The following is a 21,704-nucleotide window of genomic DNA, read 5'->3' on the forward strand; positions in this document are numbered from 1 at the left end:
AAGGCGCCACTTTAAGTCCTCTCCTTTTTAGCAGCTACAAATGTCTTCCGTAACGTGATTTATGCAACCAAGGTGTTGCTGTAGCTTGTTTCCTTGAAATGCAGTCCGTAGTATTTAGTCCAACCAGTGGTGTTCCTCAAGGTTCAATCTTAGGTCCTCTCTTTTTCCTCCCTCTATTCAACTGGTACGGAGGTCAATGCTCTGACTGGTGTCCTCTGCAGGGTGCTATGGGTGAAGCCATGTCACGGAGGGTCCGAGGTCTGTTCAACGCCGCCAACTTCTGGGCCATCATCCTCTACAACGTCCTCTCCCTCAACAGCTTGGAGTTTGCCAAACTGGTCGGTAGAAGACTGATTTTCAAAGGTAGGAGGAATCATATTATTGCCCGATCAGACTTGATCACTTCGGTCGTTTCTTCCGCAGGGTTCCCTCTGTCGACCGTTTCTGTGCTCCTGGTGACCTACTGTGGTGTGCAGCTGGTCAAAGAGAGGGAGCGTCTGCAGGCCCTCAGGGAGGAGGCGGAGGCAGTCCAGCCACTCGATGGCGGCAAAGAAAAGGCAGAATAGACGGATGAAAACGAGCCTTAAAAACGAGACGGTTGTGGGTTTTCATCATCCTGCACTCTCCGGAGATAATCACCACTCTTTGGCACAAAGACTCACCTTTAGTGCATTTTTTTTGTATTCTATTCGAGTCAACCAAAAATACTTTCTTTGTTGGGATAACAATGAACGGACTTATTTAGACTTTCCTCCCCAGCAGGCACAAGACACGAAAACAACGTTGAGATCTTGTTGAATTAGGTTCTGACGTAGAGAAATTCAATCATAACGTTGAAACAACATGCTTTTTGACAACGTTAAATCAATGTTGGGTTCTGACATTGATTTGACCGTTGAAATGTGGTCATTTCCCAACCAATATTCTACAACACAAATAGAACGTTGAAACAACAGGGTTTTTGACGACGTTTAATCAATGTCGGGTTCTGACGTTGGTTAGACCGTTGAATTTTGGTCTTTTTCCAACCAATATTCTACAACACAAATACAACGTTGAAACAACATGCTTTTTGACGACGTTAAATCAATGTTGGGTTCTGACGTTGATTTGACCGTTGAAATGTGGTCATTTCCCAACCAATTTTCTACAACACAAATACAACGTTGAAACAACATGCTTTTTGACAACGTCTGCTCAATGTTGGGTTCTGACGTTGATTTGACCGTTGAAATTTGGTCATTTTCCAACCAATTTTCCAACACAAATACAACGTTGAAACAACAGGGTTTTTGACGACGTTTAATCAATGTCGGGTTCTGACGTTGGTTAGACCGTTGAATTTTGGTCTTTTTCCAACCAATATTCTACAACACAAATACAACGTTGAAACAACATGCTTTTTGACGACGTTAACTCAATGTTGGGTTCTGACGTTGATTTGACCGTTGAAATGTGGTCATTTCCCAACCAATTTTCTACAACACAAATACAACGTTGAAACAACATGCTTTTTGACAACGTCTGCTCAATGTTGGGTTCTGACGTTGATTTGACCGTTGAAATTTGGTCATTTTCCGACCAATTTTCCAACACAAATACAACGTTGAAACAACAGGGTTTTTGACGACGTTTAATCAATGTCGGGTTCTGACGTTGGTTAGACCGTTGAATTTTGGTCTTTTTCCAACCAATATTCTACAAGACAAATACAACGTTGAAACAACATGCTTTTTGACGACGTTAAATCAATGTTGGGTTCTGACGTTGATTTGACCGTTGAAATGTGGTCATTTCCCAACCAATTTTCTACAACACAAATACAACGTTGAAACAACATGTTTTTTGACAACGTCTGCTCAATGTTGGGTTCTGACGTTGATTTGACCGTTGAAATTTGGTCATTTCCCAACCAATATTCTACAACACAAATACAACATTGAAACAACATGCTTTCTGACAACGTTTAATCAATGTCAGGTTGTGACGTTGATTTGACCATTGAAGTTTGGTAATTTCCTGACCAATATTTTACAACCCCAAAAAAATGTTGAAACAACATACTTTTTGACAACGTTTAATCAATGTTGTGTTCTGATGTTGATTTGACCATTGAATTTTGTTCATTTTCCGACCAATATTTTACAACCCAAATACAACGTTGAAACAACATACTTTTTGACAAGGTTTGATCCATGTTGGGTTCTGACTTTGGTTTGACCACTGAATTTTGGTCATTTACCAACCAATATTCTACAACACAAATACAACATTGAAACAACATGCTTTTTGACAACGTTCATTCAATGTCAGGTTGTGACGTTGATTTGACCATTGAATTTTGGTCATTTTCCAACCAGTATTCTACAACACAAATACAACGTTGAAACAACTTGCTTTTTGACAACGTTCATTCAATGTCAGGTTGTGACGTTGATTTGAACATTGAAATTTGGTCATTTCCCAACTATAATTCTACAACACAAATACGTTGAAACAACATGCTTTGTGACGACATTTAATCAATGTCAGGTTATGACGTTGATTTGACCATTGAAGTTTGGTCATTTCCCGACCAATATTTTACAACACAAATACAACGTTGAAACAACATACTTTTTGACAACGTTTGATCCATGTTGGGTTCTGACTTTGGTTTGACCATTGAAATTTGGTCATTTACCAACCAATATTCTACAACACAAATACAACATTGAAACAAAATGCTTTCTGACAACGTTCATTCAATGTCAGGTTGTGACGTTGATTTGACCGTTGAATTTTGGTCATTTCCCAACCAATATTTTACAACACACTTACAACGTTGAAACAACATGCTTTCTGACAACGTTTAATCAATGCCAGGTTGTGACGTTGATTAGAACATTGAAATTTGGTCATTTCCCAACTAAAAGTCTACAACACAAATACGTTGAAACAACATGCTTTGTGACGACATTTAATCAATGTCAGGTTCTGACGTTGATTTGACCATTGAAGTTTGGTCATTTCCCGACCAATATTTTACAACACAAATACAACGTTGAAACAACATACTTTTTGACAACGTTTGATCCACGTTGGGTTCTGACTTTGGTTTGACCATTGAAGTTTGGTCATTTCCCAACCAATATTCTACGACACAAATACAACGTTGAAACAACATGCTTTCTGACAACGTTTAATCAATGTTGGGTTCTGACGTTGGTTAGACTGTTGAATTTTGGTCTTTTTCCAACCAATATTCTACAACACAAATACAACGTTGAAACAACATGCTTTCTGACGACGTTTAATCAATGTCAGGTTGTGTTGTTGATTTGAACATTGAAATTTGGTCATTTCCCAACCAATTTTCTACAACACAAATACAACGTTGAAACAACATGCTTTTTGACGACGTTAATTCAATGTCAGGTTGTGACAATGATTTGACCATTGAAATTTGGTCATTTCCCAAACAATATTCTACAACACAAATACAACATTGAAATGTGCTTTTTGACGATGTTCATTCAATGTCAGGTTGTGACGTTGATTTGACCATAAAATTTTGGTCATATGCCAACCAATTTTCTACAACACAAATACAACGTTGAACCAACATACTTTTTGACAACGTTTACTCAATGTTGTGTTCTGATGTTGATTTGACCATTGAATTTTGGTCATTTTCCGACCAATATTCTACAACACAAATACAACGTTGAAACAACATGCTTTCGGACAACGTTTAATCAATGTCAGGTTGTGACGTTGATTTGACCGTTGAATTTTGGTCATTTTCCAACCAGTATTCTACAACCCAAATACAACGTTGAAACAACATGCTTTTTGACAACGTTTATTCAATTTCAGGTTGTGACGTTGATTTGAACATTGAAATTTGGTCATTTCCCAACTAAAATTCTACAACACAAATACGTTGAAACAACATGCTTTCTGACAACGTTTAATCAATGTCAGGTTATGACGTTGATTTGACCATTGAATTTTGGTCATTTCCCGACCAATATTCCACAACACAAATACAACGTTGAAACAACATGCTTTTTGACAACGTTTGATCCACGTTGGGTTCTGACTTTGGTTTGACCATTACATTTTGGTCATTTCCCAACCAATATTCTACAACACAAATACAATGTTGAAACAACATACTTTTTGACAACGTTTAATCAATGTTGTGTTCTGATGTTGATTTGACCATTGAATTTTGGTCATTTTCCGACCAATATTCTACAACACAAATACAATGTTGAAACAACATGCTTTTTGACAACGTTTGATCCATGTTGGGTTCTGACTTTGGTTTGACCATTGAAATTTGGTCATTTCCCAACCAATATTCTACAACACATACAACATTGAAACAAAATGCTTTCTGACAACGTTCATTCAATGTCAGGTTGTGACGTTGATTTGACCGTTGAATTTTGGTCATTTCCCAACCAATATTTTACAACACACTTACAACGTTGAAACAACATGCTTTCTGACAACGTTTAATCAATGTCAGGTTGTGACGTTGATTTGAACATTGAAATTTGGCCATTTCCCAACTAAAATTCTACAACACAAATACGTTGAAACATGCTTTGTGACGACATTTAATCAATGTCAGGTTATGACGTTGATTTGACCATTGAAGTTTGGTGATTTCCCGACCAATATTTTACAACACAAATACAACGTTGAAACAACATGCTTTTTGACAACATTTGATAAATGTCGGGTTCTGACGTTGATTTGACCATTGAATTTGGGTCATTTTCCCACCAATATTCTACGACACAAATACAACGTTGAAACAACATGCTTTTTGACGACGTTTAATCAATGTCAGGTTGTGACGTTGATTTGAACATTGAAATTTGGTCATTTCCCAACTAAAATTCTACAACACAAATACGTTGAAACAACATGCTTTCTGACAACGTTTAATCAATGATGGGTTCTGACGTTGATTTGACCATTGAATTTGGGTCATTTTCCCACCAATATTCTACGACACAAATACGTTGAAACAACATGCTTTTTGACGACGTTTATTCAATGTCAGGTTGTAACATTGAAATTTGGTAATTTCCCAACCAACAACGTGGATCCAACGTTGTCTCAATTTACAAATGCAACATTGTTTTAAAGTCAGTTTTCAAGGACATGTACCTAAAATCAACGGTGTATCAATGTCTTGCGCCTGCTGGGTCAAAAGCATCAGGTGGATGATAACAACGCTACCACTGATCAAGAGCATGTTTCAAAGGGCTAACACGTAAAGGAGACATGAAAAGGTGCCGTGGGGTCGTCCACATTGCATGCAGCTAATGGTTTTTATGAACGTCTGTAAAAAAAACAAAAAAAAAACAGGCCATCCTGCTTCGGGCTTAATATCGACTTTGAATGTGTTGTAGACTGCAGAGAATGCCAAGAGCAGAGCAATGCTAAGCTAACAGTATTCTTACCTGTGGCCTGCTTGTCACCATCACATGTTTACACGGACTGCATTGCCTTTTCTCAATGTGGGATTTTTAACCTATCAAAACAGAAATAAAATGTTCTTCCATCCAGAAGAAAACATGTTTTAAATGAATGTATGTCACTGGAGGGCAACAGCGATATCTACCCAACAGCATCCAACTGACTGGAATTAGCATTGGTGCATGGCAGGCTGGGTGATGTATTACGTTCCGTCACCACAAGATGGCCTCGTTTAAGGCAATGTGATTAGCAGTGTTCCACACACACACACAATGACATTACAAGAGACATTAGAGGCCAGACAAACCAATGCTTATTGAATCTGTGCTGCTCACTTTCTACTTGCCTCCTTTTCCAGTTGCTGTGAGGGACAACACCTTGGCCGCCCAACACGTCTTTATTATTTTTCTTAGCATTTACACAAAACTTGGGCGGCACGGTGGAAGAGGGGTTAGTGCATTTGCCTCACAATACGAAGGTCCTGAGTAGTCTTGGGTTCAATCCCGGGCTCGGGATCTTTCTGTGTGGAGTTTGCATGTTCTCCCCGTGACTGCGTGGGTTCCCTCCGGGTACTCCGGCTTCCTCCCACCTCCAAAGACATGCACCTGGGGATAGGTTGATTGGCAAGACTAAATTGGCCCTAGTGTGTGAATGTGAGTGTGAATGTTGTCTGTCTATATGTGTTGGCCCTGCGATGAGGTGGCGACTTGTCCAGGGTGTACCCCGCCTTCCGCCCGATTGTAGCTGAGATAGGCTCCAGCGCCCCCCGCGACCCCAAAAGGGAATAAGCGGTAGAAAATGGATGGATGGATGGATGTTATGCACATTTTCTAACAATAATACCTCCAATATATATTCAGGGGTACCCAAACTACGGCCAGCGTACACAGTCTGGCCCGCGGGACGTACTTGTTGGTCACAAAAAAACATTCATGAAGTTTGCTTTTCTGACATGGACTTGTTTCTTCAGCATTGTCCACATGTTTAAGTCAGGACTTTGGGAAGGCCATTCTAAAACCTTCATTCTAGCCTGATTTAGCCATTCCTTTACCACTTTTGAGGTGTGTTTGGGGTCATTGTCCTGTTGGAACACCCAACTGCGCCCAAGACCCAACCTCCGGGCTGATGATTTTAGCTTGTCCTGAAGAATTTGGAGATAATCCTCCTTTTTCATTGTCCCATTTACTCTCTGTAAAGCACCTGTTCCATTGGCAGCAAAACAGGCCCAGAGCATAATACTACCACCACCATGCTTGACTTGATTGGTATTCCTGGAGCGCTTTTCTACCTTCAAGGTACTCAAAGCGCTTTGACACTATTTCCACATTCACACACTGACGGCGGGTGCTGCCATGCAAGGCCCTAACCACGACCCATCAAGTGTCTTGATCAAGGACACAACGGACAAGACTAGGTTGGTAGAAGGTGGGGATTGAACCAGGAACCCTCAGGTTGCTGGCACGGCCACTCTCCCAACCGCGCCACACCGTCGCCTAGCCAGGAGACAGCTCGTGCCCCGCAAAAACGTGTGAGTAGGGGCACTTGTTAGCCAAGGTACCACTGCAATAAGATTCAGGATATCAGACATTGTTGTCCTACATTTTCTCTGCCTTGCAAACACTTTGTTTTCACTGTCTCTCTGATATACCTACAAGGTCTGAGGCTTTCAGTCTGTACTCGATCTAAATCATAGAGTCAAGCCACTGCTTAACTGTTTATTTTCTTCGGACAAGCCTGTGGTACCTTCCAATAACCTCGGCGAGGACTCTGACTTTCCGATGTAGGAAATCTGACCTCGGGGGGGCGTTCCAGTCGAGATTTCCGACTGGGAACTTGGAAATTCCCACTACCCAATACAAATGGTCACGCACCTGAAACAAGTTACGTTGAGGACCATCGCAGTTGTACAGTTCCACATGTCCGAAAAATTACCTACTAGTCGTCTACTAGTCTGAAAAGACTATCTGGTAAAAAACATGGCTCTCCAAGTGAGTAACATTGAAATACAATAACGTAGTAGGCATAAGTATTCATTAAAAACAAGGCAGAGATCTTATGGCCACTGTACCATTACACACAGTTTGAACAGTAACACTGCGTTTGAATGTAAGAAAGTAAAACATTTTACTTTAATCACGTGATTCTTTGGCGTACCACTAGATGGAGCCCATGTACCACAGTTTGAGAAACCACTGGTATAGATGGTCGACATCGCACCTTGACACTCAGCAGGACTGTTTTTCCCAAGGTCTTTGTTTTTACACATAATATTTCACGTAGAAGAGCATCAAGAAAACCATCCTGTGATGTAATTTCAAAGTCATTTCAGGTCTGAGTCGCCTCCTGGATATAACGTGTGAAGTCATTCAGCTGTTTCCGGCGGTCCTCGTGATGCGTGCGTGGGTAGGTCCTCTTTCCGATCCACCGAAATGGATTCCACAACTCTGAGAGTGTGCGGTCTATAAATACCCAAAAGGCCAGGCCTGACAGCAACTGACAGCTGCAGGCCAACCCGTTGAAGCTTACTAGAAGGACTTTGAGACGTGAGCACGACAGTGACAGTCTCGTTCTGTTGTGGGGCGTAAGCAGAGCCAGGATAAGGCGACGGAACAAATGGCTACCCTGACCATAGACCCGACGGAGGAGCCACGGATGTACCAGCAAACCCTGCTTCAAGACGGTCTGTGTGACCTTTTGGAGAATGACAAGTTTGTGGATTGTATTCTGAAAATCCAGGAGAGGGAGTTCCCGTGCCACCGCTTGGTTTTGGCAGCCAGTAGTCCCTTCTTCAAGGCCATGTTCTTGTCTGAGCTGGAGGAGAGCAAAAAGCGGGAGATAGTCCTCAAAGATGTGGAGCCAGGCATTATGGGACTGATCCTACGCTACCTTTACACGTCTGACATCACTCTCACAGAACAGAACGTCCAGGACATCTTCATGGTCGCTAACATGTACCAGATACCGTCCATTTTCTCGGTTTGTGTGTCGTATCTCCAAGAGAAGCTAGTGTTAGGAAACTGCTTGGCTATCTTCAGGCTGGGGCTGCTGCTGGACTGCCCCAGGCTCGCTTTGACTGCTCAGGAGTTCATCTGTGAACGCTACCAGGTTGTTATCAGAGACCAGGACTTCCTGCAGCTCGCCGCAACAGAACTGGCCCTCATCCTCAGCTCCGACTCCCTTAACGTGGAGCGCGAAGAAGTGGTCTTTGAATCGCTGATGGACTGGGTGAGACACGATGAGAAAACGCGAGTACAGGAACTGCCAAAATTGTTGCACTGCGTCCGCTTTAGACTGATGCCTTTGGACTACTATAAAGAAAAAGTGGAATGTCATCAGTTGATCCAGTTGAACCAGGACATCAAGAAGGAGCTGGATTTGGTCAAGGATGCTCATAAAGGTTGTCTACCAAAGCCCAGGAAGGAAAAAGTACAGGGCGGTGAAGGAAGTGAGGAGGATAAGGAAGATGAGGAGAGTTATCTGCCGGGAATTCTCAACAACAACCCTCGCTTTGGGATGTTTGACCTGGACTTGATACTCATGATCAGTGAAACAGGGACTGTGGCTTATGAACCGGTAGGAAACGAGTGCTTCGTGGTGTCGGAGACCACAGAAATTCCAAAGAATCACTGTAGCTTGGTTACCAAACAAAACCAGGTGTTTGTCGTGGGCGGGATTCTCTACAACGAGGAAAACAAAGACGAACCCTTCAGCTCTTACTTCTTACAGGTAGATTCGTCACTGTGGAGTCCGTTAACATGTTTTATGACCTGAAATCCTAAGACTACATTCCGGATTTCTGGTCAATGTCATTTCCCCACTGACGTTATTGTCGTTCCCAGTTTGACCCAGTGAGTTCGGAATGGCTCGGTATGCCCTCACAACCAAACCCTCGCTGCTTGTTTGGGATGACCGAAGTGGACAACTCCATCTTTGTTGTCGGAGGCAAGGAAGTGAAGGAAGGAGAGCATGCCCTGGACTCAGTCATGATCTATGACCGGCAGTAAGTACACAGGGCCATGTTTTCATTGATTAAAAAATGGCATCCAAACTTTTTCCACCAAAAAATGAAGAATGCCGGGTCCACTTTGAAACATTTTGTACATTTGAGATGCTAAAACCAATCAGGTCAATCCCAATGCTATCTGAAGAATACATTAATATATTTCTGTCATAAGGCAGATTACTGCAATATCTAATACTATACCTATTATCTCATTACTAATTAAAGAATTTTACTTTTAGAATATGCCAAAGTCCAATAAAAATGAGCGGTGGTTCAAAGATTGCCAATGACACATTGGACATAGGTACTGTAGTAGGCCACATACTAGGAACATGACTGTAAACCAGGGCTAAAGGAGCTAAAGCTAAGGACCGAGGGGGCGGACTTATCCCTTCTTATTTTGTTTATTCCTGGGAACCAGCATCCTCTGCAACAGACATTTATTTTTGTCTGTTTATTTTGCCAGCATTACTAAATACCGGGGTAAAACCAGCCCTGTCTGTACAACCGGAGCGCTCTGCTGTTTTTAAGGACCTACTGCCAAAAATCGAGTCAAAGATCCTTTACATGACGGCACTCTAGTGTTTTTAGGAATCTGCCGCAAAGATGGGAGTCTCTTCCAAATTTTTTCTAACCGAAACAACCGACTACTATTAAATATTAAATCTAAATCAACCAAAACCAACATCATCTTTAACATTGTAAAATAATACAATAACTATTAATGTACGATAATAAGCATAATGCAGGATCCTTGTTCCTGTGTCACAATCAATAAAACGACCTAAAAACAACTCTGCTAACATTGGGGGTAAGCAATATCACACATTTTGATATCGATACTAAGTAAATGCAGGGCCTGTATTACCTATACCGAGATTCTGATACTTGAAATGTTTCAAAGATCTTTGAATGATTTGGTTTTAGTTCATACTTGCCAACCCTCCCGGATTTTCCGGGAGACTCCCGAAATTCAGCGCCTCTCCCGAAAACCTCTCGGGACAAATTTTCTCCCGAAAATCTCCCGAAATTCAGGCGGAGCTGGAAGCCACGCAACCTCCAGCTCCATGCGGACCTGAGTGACGTCAGGTGCGCAACACCACGTAAATCATTGGCCAACCAAAAAGTAACCCCAGTACGCTATAGCCAACATTCACCAGGAGATGGCAACAGACAAACATAGATCACTATTACATTCCTCCCCTTTTAGAAATGTATAGAAGTTACTCAAAATAAATAAACAACCCAACCAAAAAGCGCAGCAGCTCAATTAAAAAACTGTACTTAAGCCACATTCTTTTCTTTTTTTTTTAGTACTGAACTCTTAACCCTCATTTGTAAAAAAAATAACATGCTTATTATACAAACAGTATTTGTACACCTTTAACACAGATTTTTATACTGTCTTCAGAGATTCAGTTTTTTTGGTGGTACTCGAAACCTTTCTGGGTACCTGCGAAAGGGTGTTCAGCATGGTTGGAAAAATAGTGACAGAGAATAGAACAAGGATGGACAATTCAACCCTTAACTCAACAATGAGTAGATGAGTGTTATGTGTGTGTATATGTGTAAATAAATGAACACTGAAATTCAAGTATTTCTTTTATTTATATATATATATATGTATATATATATATATAAAATAAATATATATATAGCTAGAATTCACTGAAAGTCAAGTATTTCTTATATATATATATATATATATATATATATATATATATATATATATATATATATATATATATATATATATATATATATATATATATATATCTTAATAAGGTTATCAAAAAAAAATAGTGCTCGATACCGTAGTAGAGCGCAATATATGTATGTGTGGGAAAAAAATAGTCTTGTGACTTTTTTCCCCACACATACATATATATATATATATATATATATATATATATGAAATACTTGACTTGGTGAATTCTAGCTGTAAATATACTCCTCCCCTCTTAGCCCCGCCCCCAACCACGCCCCAGCCCCACTCAGACCACGCCCCCCACCCCCCACCTCCCGAAATCGGAGGTCTCAAGGTTGGCAAGTATGTTTTAGTTTGTTGAACATGATTCTAATCAGAATACAACACAGGAAAAAAGATTATAGGCAAACTGTGATGATCCGTTGCCAGGATTATGTTTTGTTTTAGTTTAAGACTCCCTTAGTTCTGTTTCAGCACCCCTGGGTTTGTGTTTCTTGGTTGCCATGGGTGCTGATTAGTGTTCGGGACGCTCACCTGCTCCCGGGCACTAATCAGAGAGCTATTTATTCCTGCCTTTCGCCACACTCGGGCTGGCTGTTTAGTTTGCATCATGCAACATTACGTTGGTAAATCCTAGCTTCTGATTCCAGTTTCTATGCTAAGCTTTCCCGCTAGCTTTCTCCTTAGCATCCCGTGCTATCGGCACGCTTACTGTACTTTTGTATTTTGACGATTTATGGTTAAGAAATCATTGTCTTACCTGCACACTGCCTTTGTAGTTCCGTCTGAATCTTGGGGAATTGATCCACGCATAACCGTGCAACCACCCAACCGTAACACAAACAATTATTACCATCTACTAAAGTATTTGTGAATTCCACGGTTTTCAACGGAGTCGAATGAAAACTGAAGCACTAATAGAAGAATAATAAACTTAATAAATCCATCCATCCTCTTCCACTTACCCGAAGTCGAGTCGCGGGGCCCAGCTACTTTGTCCAGCTCTTCCCGGGGGATCCCAAGGCGTTCCCATTAATCCGTGAAATAATACATTCCAGAAACCCAAAAATATTGATGAACATTTTTTGACTTTACATGCAGAAAATGGGTAACAAATATGAATAAAATGTATATATTAACATTTCACATCCCTTCTACTATTATTGAAGACTCTTGATTGCAGATATGGCGAAGAGGAAGGGGTTGTGGATAGTTACAAACTCTATCCTGAATTCAATAGTGTTTCTCACCTTCTTTATCGGAGTGTGTTGGCACTTCCTCCATCCATCCATCTTCTTCCGCTTACCCGAGGTTGCAGGGGCAGCAGCCTAAGCAGAGAAGCCCAGACTTCCCTTTCCCCGGCCACTTTGTCCAGCTCCTCCCAGGTGATCCCCAGGCGTTCCCAGACCAGTCGGGAGACATAGTCTTCCCAACGTGTCCTGGGTCTTCCCCGTGGCCTCCTATTGGTCGGACCTGCCCTAAACACCTCCCCAGGGAGGGGTCTGGGGGGCATCCTGACCAGATGCTCAAACAACCTCATCTGGCTCCTCTCGATGTGGATGGGCAGCGGCTTTACTTGGAGCTCCTCCCGAATGACAGACCTTCTCACCCTACTCAGTGGCCTAGTGGTTAGAGTGTCCGCCCTGAGATCGGTAGGTTGTGAGTTCAAACCCCGGTCAAGTCATACCAAAGACTATAAAAATGGTACCCATTACTTCCCTGCTTGGCACTCAGCATCAAGGGTTGGAATTGGGGGTTAAATCACCAAAAATGACTCCCGGGCTCAGCCACTGCTCCCCTCACCTCCCAGGGTGTGATCAAGGGTGATGGGTCAAATAATTTTGCCACACCTAGTGGGTGTGTGTGACAATCATTGGTACTTTAACTGTTAACTTTAACTCTAAGGGAGAGCCCCGCCACCCGACGGAAAAACCTAATTCTGGCCACTTGTACCCGTGATCTTGTCCTTTCGGTCATAACCCAAAGTTCATGACCATAGGTGAGGATGGGAATGTACTGAGAGCTTTGCCTTCCGGCTTAGCTTCTTCTTTACCATAACGGATCGATACACGCAGACGCCGCAACGATTCGGCTGTCGATCTCACGATCCACTCTTCCCTCACTCGTGAACAAGACGCCGAGGTACTTGAACTCCTCCATTTGGAGCAAGATCCCATTTTTATAGTCTTTGGTATGACTTGGCCGGGGTTTGAACCCACAACCTACCGATCTCAGGGCGGACAATTTAACCACAAGGCCACTGAGCAGGCTAATAATGATTGTCATGAGAGAATCCTCTGAACCATGTTACTATATTTTCCTCTTTGGTCCGGAAGACACGACGTCCACAGTTTCCAAAAACAATCTGAAATGTGGACTCGTCAGACCACAGAACACTTTTCTACTTTGCATCAGTCCATCTTAGATAAAGCTCGGGCCCCAGCGAAGCCGGCGGCGTTTCTGGGTGTTGTTGATAAATGGCTTTCGCTTTGCGTAGTAGAGTTTTAACTCGCACTTACAGTACATATGTAGTGACCAACTGTAGGAGAGGTCTTTATTGTCATTGCAACAAGTACAACAAAACTATGTTTTCAGCACAAACCCGTTCAAGATTAGACAAACAACAGTGTACAAGGTTACAGAACAGGAACGCTGATGAGTCGCCATGAGGCGCCCCGTAAAAGGTGGGAAAAAGGTAAAACGCTGGAGAAGAAGATGAGTAAACAAATACAATCTAGACTGGGCTCCTAACGGGGCCCAGTCTGGAGTGGGAAAAAACCTCCATGCCATGCACACATAAACAAGTTACCGTATTTTCCGCACCATAAGGCGCCCTGGGTTAAAAGCCGCGCCTTCAATGAACGGCATATTTCAAAACTTTGTCCACCTATAAGCCGCCCGGTGTTGTAAGCCGCATCTAACTGCGCTAAAGGAATGTCAAAAAAACAGTCAGATAGGTCAGTCAAACTTTAATAATATATTAAAAACCAGCGTTCTAACAACTCTGTTCACTCCCAAAATGTACGCAAATGTGCAATCACAAACATACGTATATCAACATGGACAGAGCTGCGTGAAAAAAGCCACCCGGCCTCTTCGCGTAAACTTAAACTTACCTTAACCACTCGCTCACCTTTTCTTCATCCATCCCTTCGAGTTAGCTTTTTATGATGACGCCGGCTGGAAAGGTCTCTTTTGGCAAGGTCTTCCTTTTGAATATCACCATGGGTGGAAGTTTCATTAGCATGGCAAGCTAGAACCACAGTGAAGGATGACTTCTCATTCCCTGTGGTGCGAATATTCACCGTACGTGCTCCCGTTCCACAGTGCGGTTCACAGGAATATCAGTTGCTGTGAAATACGGTAGTAATCCGTGTGCGGATGGAGAGATTGCGTCTTTTCATGAACCGGATCCTTGTCGCTTAGTAGGAGCCATTTTGTGGTCTTTACAGATGTAAACACACAAAGGAAATGAAACGTACGGTGATATCCGCGCGCTTTTTCTTCTTCTACGCGGGCGGGTGGTTCCTTACAGTAGAAGAAGAAGCGCTTCCTGTTCTATGGGGGCGGGTGCTTACCTTGGCAGTTGCTTGCGTAGAAGAAGAAGCGCTTCCTGTTCTACCGGGAAAAAAGATGGCGGCTGTTTACCGAAGTTGCGAGACCTAAACTTTATGAAAATGAATCTTAATATTTATCCATATATAAAGCGCACCGGGTTAAAAGGCGCACTGTCAGCTTTTGAGTAAATTTGTGGTTTTTAGGTGCGGCTAATAGTGCGGAAAATACGGTACATTTAATCACGACAACTCGCAACAGAGGGGCGGGGAGTTGGGACCCTGGAGGTCGACTGCTGCTATGAAGCGCTGCCAGCCGTCCATCACTCCGAAGGGGAATCAAGCGGTGGTGAAAGCGTGGAATTGGGGGGGTGTATATGCCCATTGTCTTGGGTGTGTTGATGTAGTGTCCATAGGCCTGGGGCCGTTCTGCATGCAAGCAAAAGGTCGACTCCAGGTGTCGTTGAGGAGGGAGGGAGGTCAAAAGCGTCCATCATTGAGGTGTCCTCGGGGTAGTTACTGACAGTGGTTTTCTGAAGTGTTCCTGAGCCCATGTGGTGATATCCTTTACACACTGATGTCGCTTTTTGATGCAGTACCGCCTGAGGGATCGAAGGTTTGTAATATCGCTTACGTGCAGTGATTTCTCCAGATTGTCTGAACCTTTTGATGATATTACGGACCGTAGTCTTTGGTATGACTCGGCCGGGGTTTGAACTCGCGACCTACCGATCTCAGGGCGGACAATTTAACCACAAGATAATAATGACTGTCATGAGAGAATCCTCTGAACCATGTTGCTATCTTTTGGTGTCGATAACAGAACCGATTCGTAAGGAAAGTCTGATCCAAAGGACCTCTTCTTTCAGGTCTTTCAAATGGGGCGAGTCGGACCCCCTGCCATATGTTGTGTACGGTCACGGAACCGTATCGCACAAAGGCCTTGTCTACGTCATTGGCGGGAAATCGGCAAGCAAGTAAGTGTCCTTCCGACGTACGATACCCAATTATTTGCCCCGCCGGGGTAAAACCTTGATGCTTCCAAACAGGAAGTGCACAAGGAGGGTCTGTGTCTACAACCCGACTAAGTTTGAGTGGACAGACTTGGCTCCCCTCAAGACGGCCCGCTCCCTGTTTGGCGTCGCCGTCCACCGGGACCAGATCGTCGTGGTGACCGGGGTGACGGACAAAGGCCTCACCGGCTCTGCAGAGGTCTACGACATCGCCAGTAACATGTGAGACAACAACCTTTATACGAGACGAGGCATCCACCCGTGAAATGACTCGTTACACCAGGACAGTAGCAGGACGCCGTGTCGTAAAAATACGGCTCAGCGCCTTGTGTCGTAATCTAGCAGCTGATTGTGTGTTTGTGTTGTCAAGGTGGTCTGAGTTCACAGAGTTCCCCCAGGAGCGCAGTTCTCTCAGTCTGATGTCCATGAGAGGCTCCCTGTATGCCGTCGGGGGCTTCGCTATGATGCCCGGTGAAACCAGTCCTGAGCCAGTCCCAACTGAGTTGACCGACATCTGGAGGTAGGGAAGGCCTCGGTACAGTTGCTTACCTTTTAGAAAGTTATATTCAATTAAATAGACTGCAAAGACAAGATATTTAATGTTCCAACTGATTATTTTGCAAATAATCATTAACTTAGAATTTAACGGCAGCAACACATTGGCTTTGCATAGTCGAGTTTTAACTTGCACTTACACATGCTGGCTTTTGAACTTTGCGCCTATAACAATCCGGATGGTTCTTTTCCTCTTTGGTCCGGAGGACACAACGTCCACAGTTTCCAAAAACAATCTGAAATTTGGACTCGTCAGACCACAGAACACTTTTCCACTTTGCGTCAGTCCATCTTGGATGAGCTCGGGGCCCAGCGAAGCCGGCGGCGTTTCTGGGTGTTGTTGATAAATGGCTTTCGCTTTGCAAAGTAGAGTTTTAACTCGCACTTACAGATGTAGCGATAAACTGTAGTTACTGACAGTTGTTTTCTGAAGTGTTCCTGAGCCCATGTGGTGATATCCTTTACACACTGATGTCACTTTTTGATGCAGTACCGCCTGAGGGATCGAAGGTCTGTAATATCATGGCTTTCGTGCAGTGATTTCTCCAGATTCTCGGAACCTTTTGATGATATTACGGAGCGTAGATGGTGAAATCCCTAAATTCCTTGCAATAGCTTGTTGAGAAATGTTGTTCTTAAACTGTAACCAATTAGCCTGTTCACCTGTGGGATGTTCCAAATAAGTGTTTGATGAGTCTTCCTCAACTGTCTCAGCCTTTTTTGCCACTTGAGCCAGCTTTTTTTAAACATGTCGCAGGCATCAAATTCCAAATTAGCTAATATTTGCAAAAAATAACAAAGTTTACTAGTTCGGACATTAAATATCTTGTCTTTGCAGTCTGTTCAATTGAATATAAGTTCGAACTTTGCGTTTTTAACAGTCCGGACGGTTCTTTTCCTCTTTGGTCCGGAGGACACGACGTCCACAGTTTCCAAAAACAATTTGAAATGTGGACTCGTCAGACCACAGAACACTTTTCCACTTTGCGTCAGTCCATCTTGGATGAGCTCGAGGCCCAGCGAAGCCGGCGGCGTTTCTGGGTGTTGTTGATAAATGGCTTTCGCTTTGCATAGTAGAGTTTTAACTCGCACTTACAGATGTAGTGACCAACTGTAGTTACTGTTGCGTCTGCCCAGTATACCCTCTCAGGGAATTAAAGTCACTGGCCAATCCCAAGTTCTTTCCGATGACATATATGCAGAGTAAGAAGGACCATCAAGACAGAATTGGAATATTATCAAGTTTTACTGAAGCTTCAGGAGACCAGCCCAGACCAATACATTCATACCGGCTTCTCGACTTGGTCTAACATTCAAACGGAAGAGACAACTTCTTGCGTACGAAGAAAGCTCCCTCCCTCCCCAAAAGGAATACAGCCTTATTGTTCTACTACAGATAAGACATAAGGGAGTACTCCAACTCCTACAGTGCAAGCCTTCAAAGTAACACACACAGTTTACTTGCGGACTTAAAATGAAAAAAATAGAAAGAGTACAAATGGAAAAACACTAGCTGATTTAAACATGACTATGAATAAAGAAAAAACTCTTAAACATATGCATTCTCCACATTACTGACAGTGGTTTTCTGAAGTGTTCCTGAGCCCATGTGGTGATATCCTTTACACACTGATGCATCATCGCTTACGTGCAGTGATTTCTCCAGATTTTCTGAACGTTTTGATATTACAGACCGTAGATGGTGAAATCCCTAAATTCCTCGCAATAGCTCGTTGAGAAATGTTGTTCTTAAACTGTTCGAAAATTAGCTCACGCATTTGTTCAGAAAGTGGTGACCCTCGCTCCGTCCTTGTTTGTGAATGACTGAGCATTTCATGGAAGATGCTTTTATACCCAATCATGGCACCCACCTGTTCCTAATTAGCCCGTTCACCTTTGGGATGTTGCAAATAAGTGTTTGATGAGCATTCCTCAACTTTATCAGTCTTTTTTGCCACTTGTGCCAGCTTTTTTGAAACATGTTGCAGGCATCAAATTCCAAATGAGCTAATACTTGCAAAAAATAAAGTTTTCCAGGATTTGCAAATCATTGTATTCTGTTTTTATTTACCATTTACACAATGTGCCAACTTTACTGGTTTTGGGTTTTGTAGAATATTAGTATTAGTTTAAGTTTTGATTACAACATTATTCACTTTAAATAAACTGCTAAAGGATTTTCTCTCCCCCCCAAAACAAACATTGACATGAATTAGTAGAACTGAATTTTGATACACTAAAGAAACAATTACTAACATTTTTAGTAATTTTATTCAGTAATTAATAGTAAGTGTTGTGTATATTTTTTCTCATATTATTACAATTTATCCCTTGTAATGTTATGACTTATTCTTGTAGAAATAATACAAAACCCACAACCAGTGAAGTTGGCACGTTGTGTAAATGGTAAATAAAAACAGAATACAATGATTTGCTAATCCTTTTCAACTTATATTCAATTGAATAGACTGCAAAGACAAGATATTTAATGTTCCAACTGAGAAACTTAAGGCCGGCAACGTTTCTGGGTGTTGTTGATAAATGGCTTTTGCTTTGCATAGTAGAGTTTTAACTCGCACTTACAGATGTAGCGACCAACTGTAGTTACTGACAGTGCTTTTCTGAAGTCTTCCTGAGCCTATGTGGTGATATCCTTAACACACTGATGTCACTTTTTGATGCAGTACCGCCTGAGGGATCTGAGGTCTGTAATATCATGGCTTACGTGCAGTGATTTCTCCAGATTCTCTAATCCTTTTGATGATATTACAGACCGTAGATGGTGAAATCCCTAAATTCCTCGCAATAGCTCGTTGAGAAATGTTGTTCTTAAACTGTTCAAAAATTTGCTCTTGCATTTGTTGACAAAGTGGTGACCCTCGCCCCGTTCTTGTTTGTGAATGACCGAGCATTTCATGCTTTTATACCCAATCATGGCACCCACCTGTTCCCAATTAGCCTCTTAACCTTCAACCTCTTTGATGAGCATTCCTCAACTTTTTCAGTCTTTTTTGCCACTTGTGCCAGCTTTTTTTAAACATGTCGCAGGCATCAAATTCCAAATGAGCTAATATTTGCAAAAAATAACAAAGTTTACCAGTTCCAACATTAAATATCTTGTCTTTGCAGTCTATTCAATTGAATATAAGTTGAAAAGGATTTGCAAATCATTGTATTCTGTTTTTATTTACCATTTACACAACGTGCCAACTATGGACATCAGACCATTCCTAAAATATCCGTCTTCCCACAGGTATGACGAGGCAACAAAGTGTTGGATCGGGATTCTACGCGAGATAAGCTTCGCGGAGGGAGCCAGCGTTCTTCCCGTGCGTCTCAACACGCTGCGCCTCAGCAAGTTGTAACGCTACTGCAAGAGAAACCACGTTGCTGTCGCAGAGATATCAATCGGCGCACGTGGTCTGAAAGTATGAACGTTTCGGCTCTGAGCAGCAGGATGAGATGTTTGAGTCTACGTGGCAATTATGTTTTATAAAAAAAAAGTTGATGTAAACATCTGTTTGTGTAGTTATGTGATGCATTGTTGAAAAAATAAAGTGATTTTGTCCCCTTCTCGATTATTTCGTGTTACGCTCCCATGGGAAGAAAAAAACATCATACTATTTGTCAGGGGTGCCAAAAAAAAAAATCGATTCACATCCGAATCGCGATTCTTATTCACCCCGATTCATACTTTAAAAAATGTATTTAAAAAAAACAACCTTTTTTTTCTTTGAATAAGAATGCATTTTTAACTTGTTTTGAAAAAGCTACGTTAGAATAATTATACAAAACGATGCATTGAGAGAATCATTTGGAATAAAGAATCCATTCGGAATCAAATATGAAATAATAATTTGTTAAAAGTACACCTCTGCATAACCTTGTATCCTTGTTAGAATGAAAGAAAACCAAAAAAAAAGGAATAAAAATCAATATATATCAACTTACAACAAACAATACGGTCATTTTATTATCTTTGTTTTTCGGTTTGGAACAGAAAATATTTAAAATTCACCAATTTGCCCAAAATTCCCCGCGAAAATAAATTCTTATTTAAACATTTTTAGCCGACTTAAACCGCTTGATACTGAAAAATAAAATGTTAATAAACCCAATAAATAATAATAAATTCAAACTGATCAGCAACATTAACTCCAGAGCCCGATATATAAAACACTTTAAATCCTATGTGTCAAAGTCAAGGGCCCGCGGGCCGGATGTGGCCCCCGGGATGATATTTGATTCGTATTAGAACCGGCCCGCAGGCCACAGCCGCCTGCTGCTGTTTTGCACGCACCAATACTCCATCAGTGTTGGCGCTAGGAATTTTCAAAACGGGGCCCCAGGGACCCCATCAAGTCATAAAAATGGGGGTCCCACAGTAAATTTTTGGGGTCCCACTTTTTTTGTAAGCGTTTTAAAAACAAATGATAAAAGTATGCATTATCGTGTTATATCTCACATTTTGGAAAAAGGTTGTCATAAACGTTAATTCATTCAAAAAAAATAATACAAAAGAAAACACATTTTTATGCATGTTTCATTCATTCACTTTCTTCTTTCCTTCATGGATCTAAACTTTACTTTTTTCTATATTTTTATTGTAATATTTTCAGAATGTGTTTGTTCTATTTTTGGCCAAAGCAAGACAAAGAAAACAATCTGAAGTTGTCTTTATTTTTTATTTGAATAGTCCGAACCACGTGTTCACAAATTTTCCCCCATGTGGCCCCTGAGCTAAAATGAGTTGGACACCAAGTTTAAACAAAATGAACATTTTTTCATTCATTTTCTGATAAAGCATGTTCCCCAAAGTACACGTCCATCCCCGCAAACCCCCCCCGGCATCGAAACGCGCAATGAACTGGAAGCATACACCGCCCAAAGTGCTAATGGTTTAATATGTGGCGATTTAAAAGAATATAATGTATAAATCAAAATGAGGAAGTCAGAATTCATGTTTACAATAGCGCACAGCTTTTCGAAGCGCGGTGGGAAAAATCTGATAAAGCATGTCCTCTAAAGTCACACGCGCAATGAACTGGAAGCATACACCGCCCAAAGTGCAAATGCTTTAATATGTGGCGATTTAAAAAAAAAAAAAAATCAAAATGAGGAAGTCAGGATTAATGTTTACAATAGCGCACAGCTTTTCGAAGCGCGGTTGGAAAAATCTGACAAAACATGTTCCCTAAAGTCACACGCGCAATGAACTGGAAGCATACACCGCCCAAAAGTGCTAATGGTTCAATATGTGGCGATTTTTTTTTTATATAAATCAAAATGAGGAAGTCAGGATTCATGTTATTAATAGCGCACAGCTTTTCGAAGCGCGGTTGGAAAAATCTGATAAAGCATCTCCCCTAAAGTCACACACGCAATGAACT

At 41.7% G+C, this 21,704-nt stretch overlaps 2 protein-coding genes across 2 annotated transcripts in view; both read left to right on the plus strand.

Moving 5' to 3' along the window:
• The window catches only part of LOC133581510 (protein-cysteine N-palmitoyltransferase HHAT-like protein), an 85,443-nt gene extending 79,879 nt beyond the window's left edge, over nucleotides 1-5,564 (plus strand). The window contains exons 11-12 of the mRNA XM_061935528.1: nucleotides 222-363; nucleotides 424-5,564. Of these exons, the coding sequence (XP_061791512.1) occupies nucleotides 222-363; nucleotides 424-566 (285 nt within the window). The 3' untranslated portion in view covers nucleotides 567-5,564. The remainder of the gene's footprint in view (nucleotides 1-221; nucleotides 364-423) is intronic.
• Nucleotides 5,565-7,969: 2,405 nt separating this feature from the next.
• Nucleotides 7,970-19,876, plus strand: LOC133581518 (kelch-like protein 40a). Its single transcript, XM_061935540.1, has 6 exons — nucleotides 7,970-9,207; nucleotides 9,321-9,481; nucleotides 15,616-15,723; nucleotides 15,796-15,981; nucleotides 16,130-16,279; nucleotides 19,568-19,876. The coding sequence occupies exons 1-6, from the start codon at nucleotides 8,095-8,097 to the stop codon at nucleotides 19,677-19,679; spliced, it is 1,830 nt and encodes a 609-aa protein (XP_061791524.1). The 5' UTR covers nucleotides 7,970-8,094; the 3' UTR covers nucleotides 19,680-19,876.
• Nucleotides 19,877-21,704: the final 1,828 nt, after the last annotated feature.

Source organism: Nerophis lumbriciformis, linkage group LG03 (assembly GCF_033978685.3).
Source record: "Nerophis lumbriciformis linkage group LG03, RoL_Nlum_v2.1, whole genome shotgun sequence".
Taxonomy (NCBI): Eukaryota; Metazoa; Chordata; class Actinopteri; order Syngnathiformes; family Syngnathidae; genus Nerophis; species Nerophis lumbriciformis.

What these genes read in the sequence shown, in the direction of transcription:
- LOC133581518 (XM_061935540.1), top strand. Translation starts at nt 8,095, where the DNA reads ATGGCTACCCTGACCATAGACCCGACGGAGGAGCCACGGATGTACCAG. An exon ending in TCAGCTCTTACTTCTTACAG is followed by an intron (nt 9,208 to 9,320) that starts GTAGATTCGTCA and finishes TGTCGTTCCCAG; the next exon opens with TTTGACCCAGTGAGTTCGGA. An exon ending in GTCATGATCTATGACCGGCA is followed by an intron (nt 9,482 to 15,615) that starts GTAAGTACACAG and finishes CTCTTCTTTCAG; the next exon opens with GTCTTTCAAATGGGGCGAGT.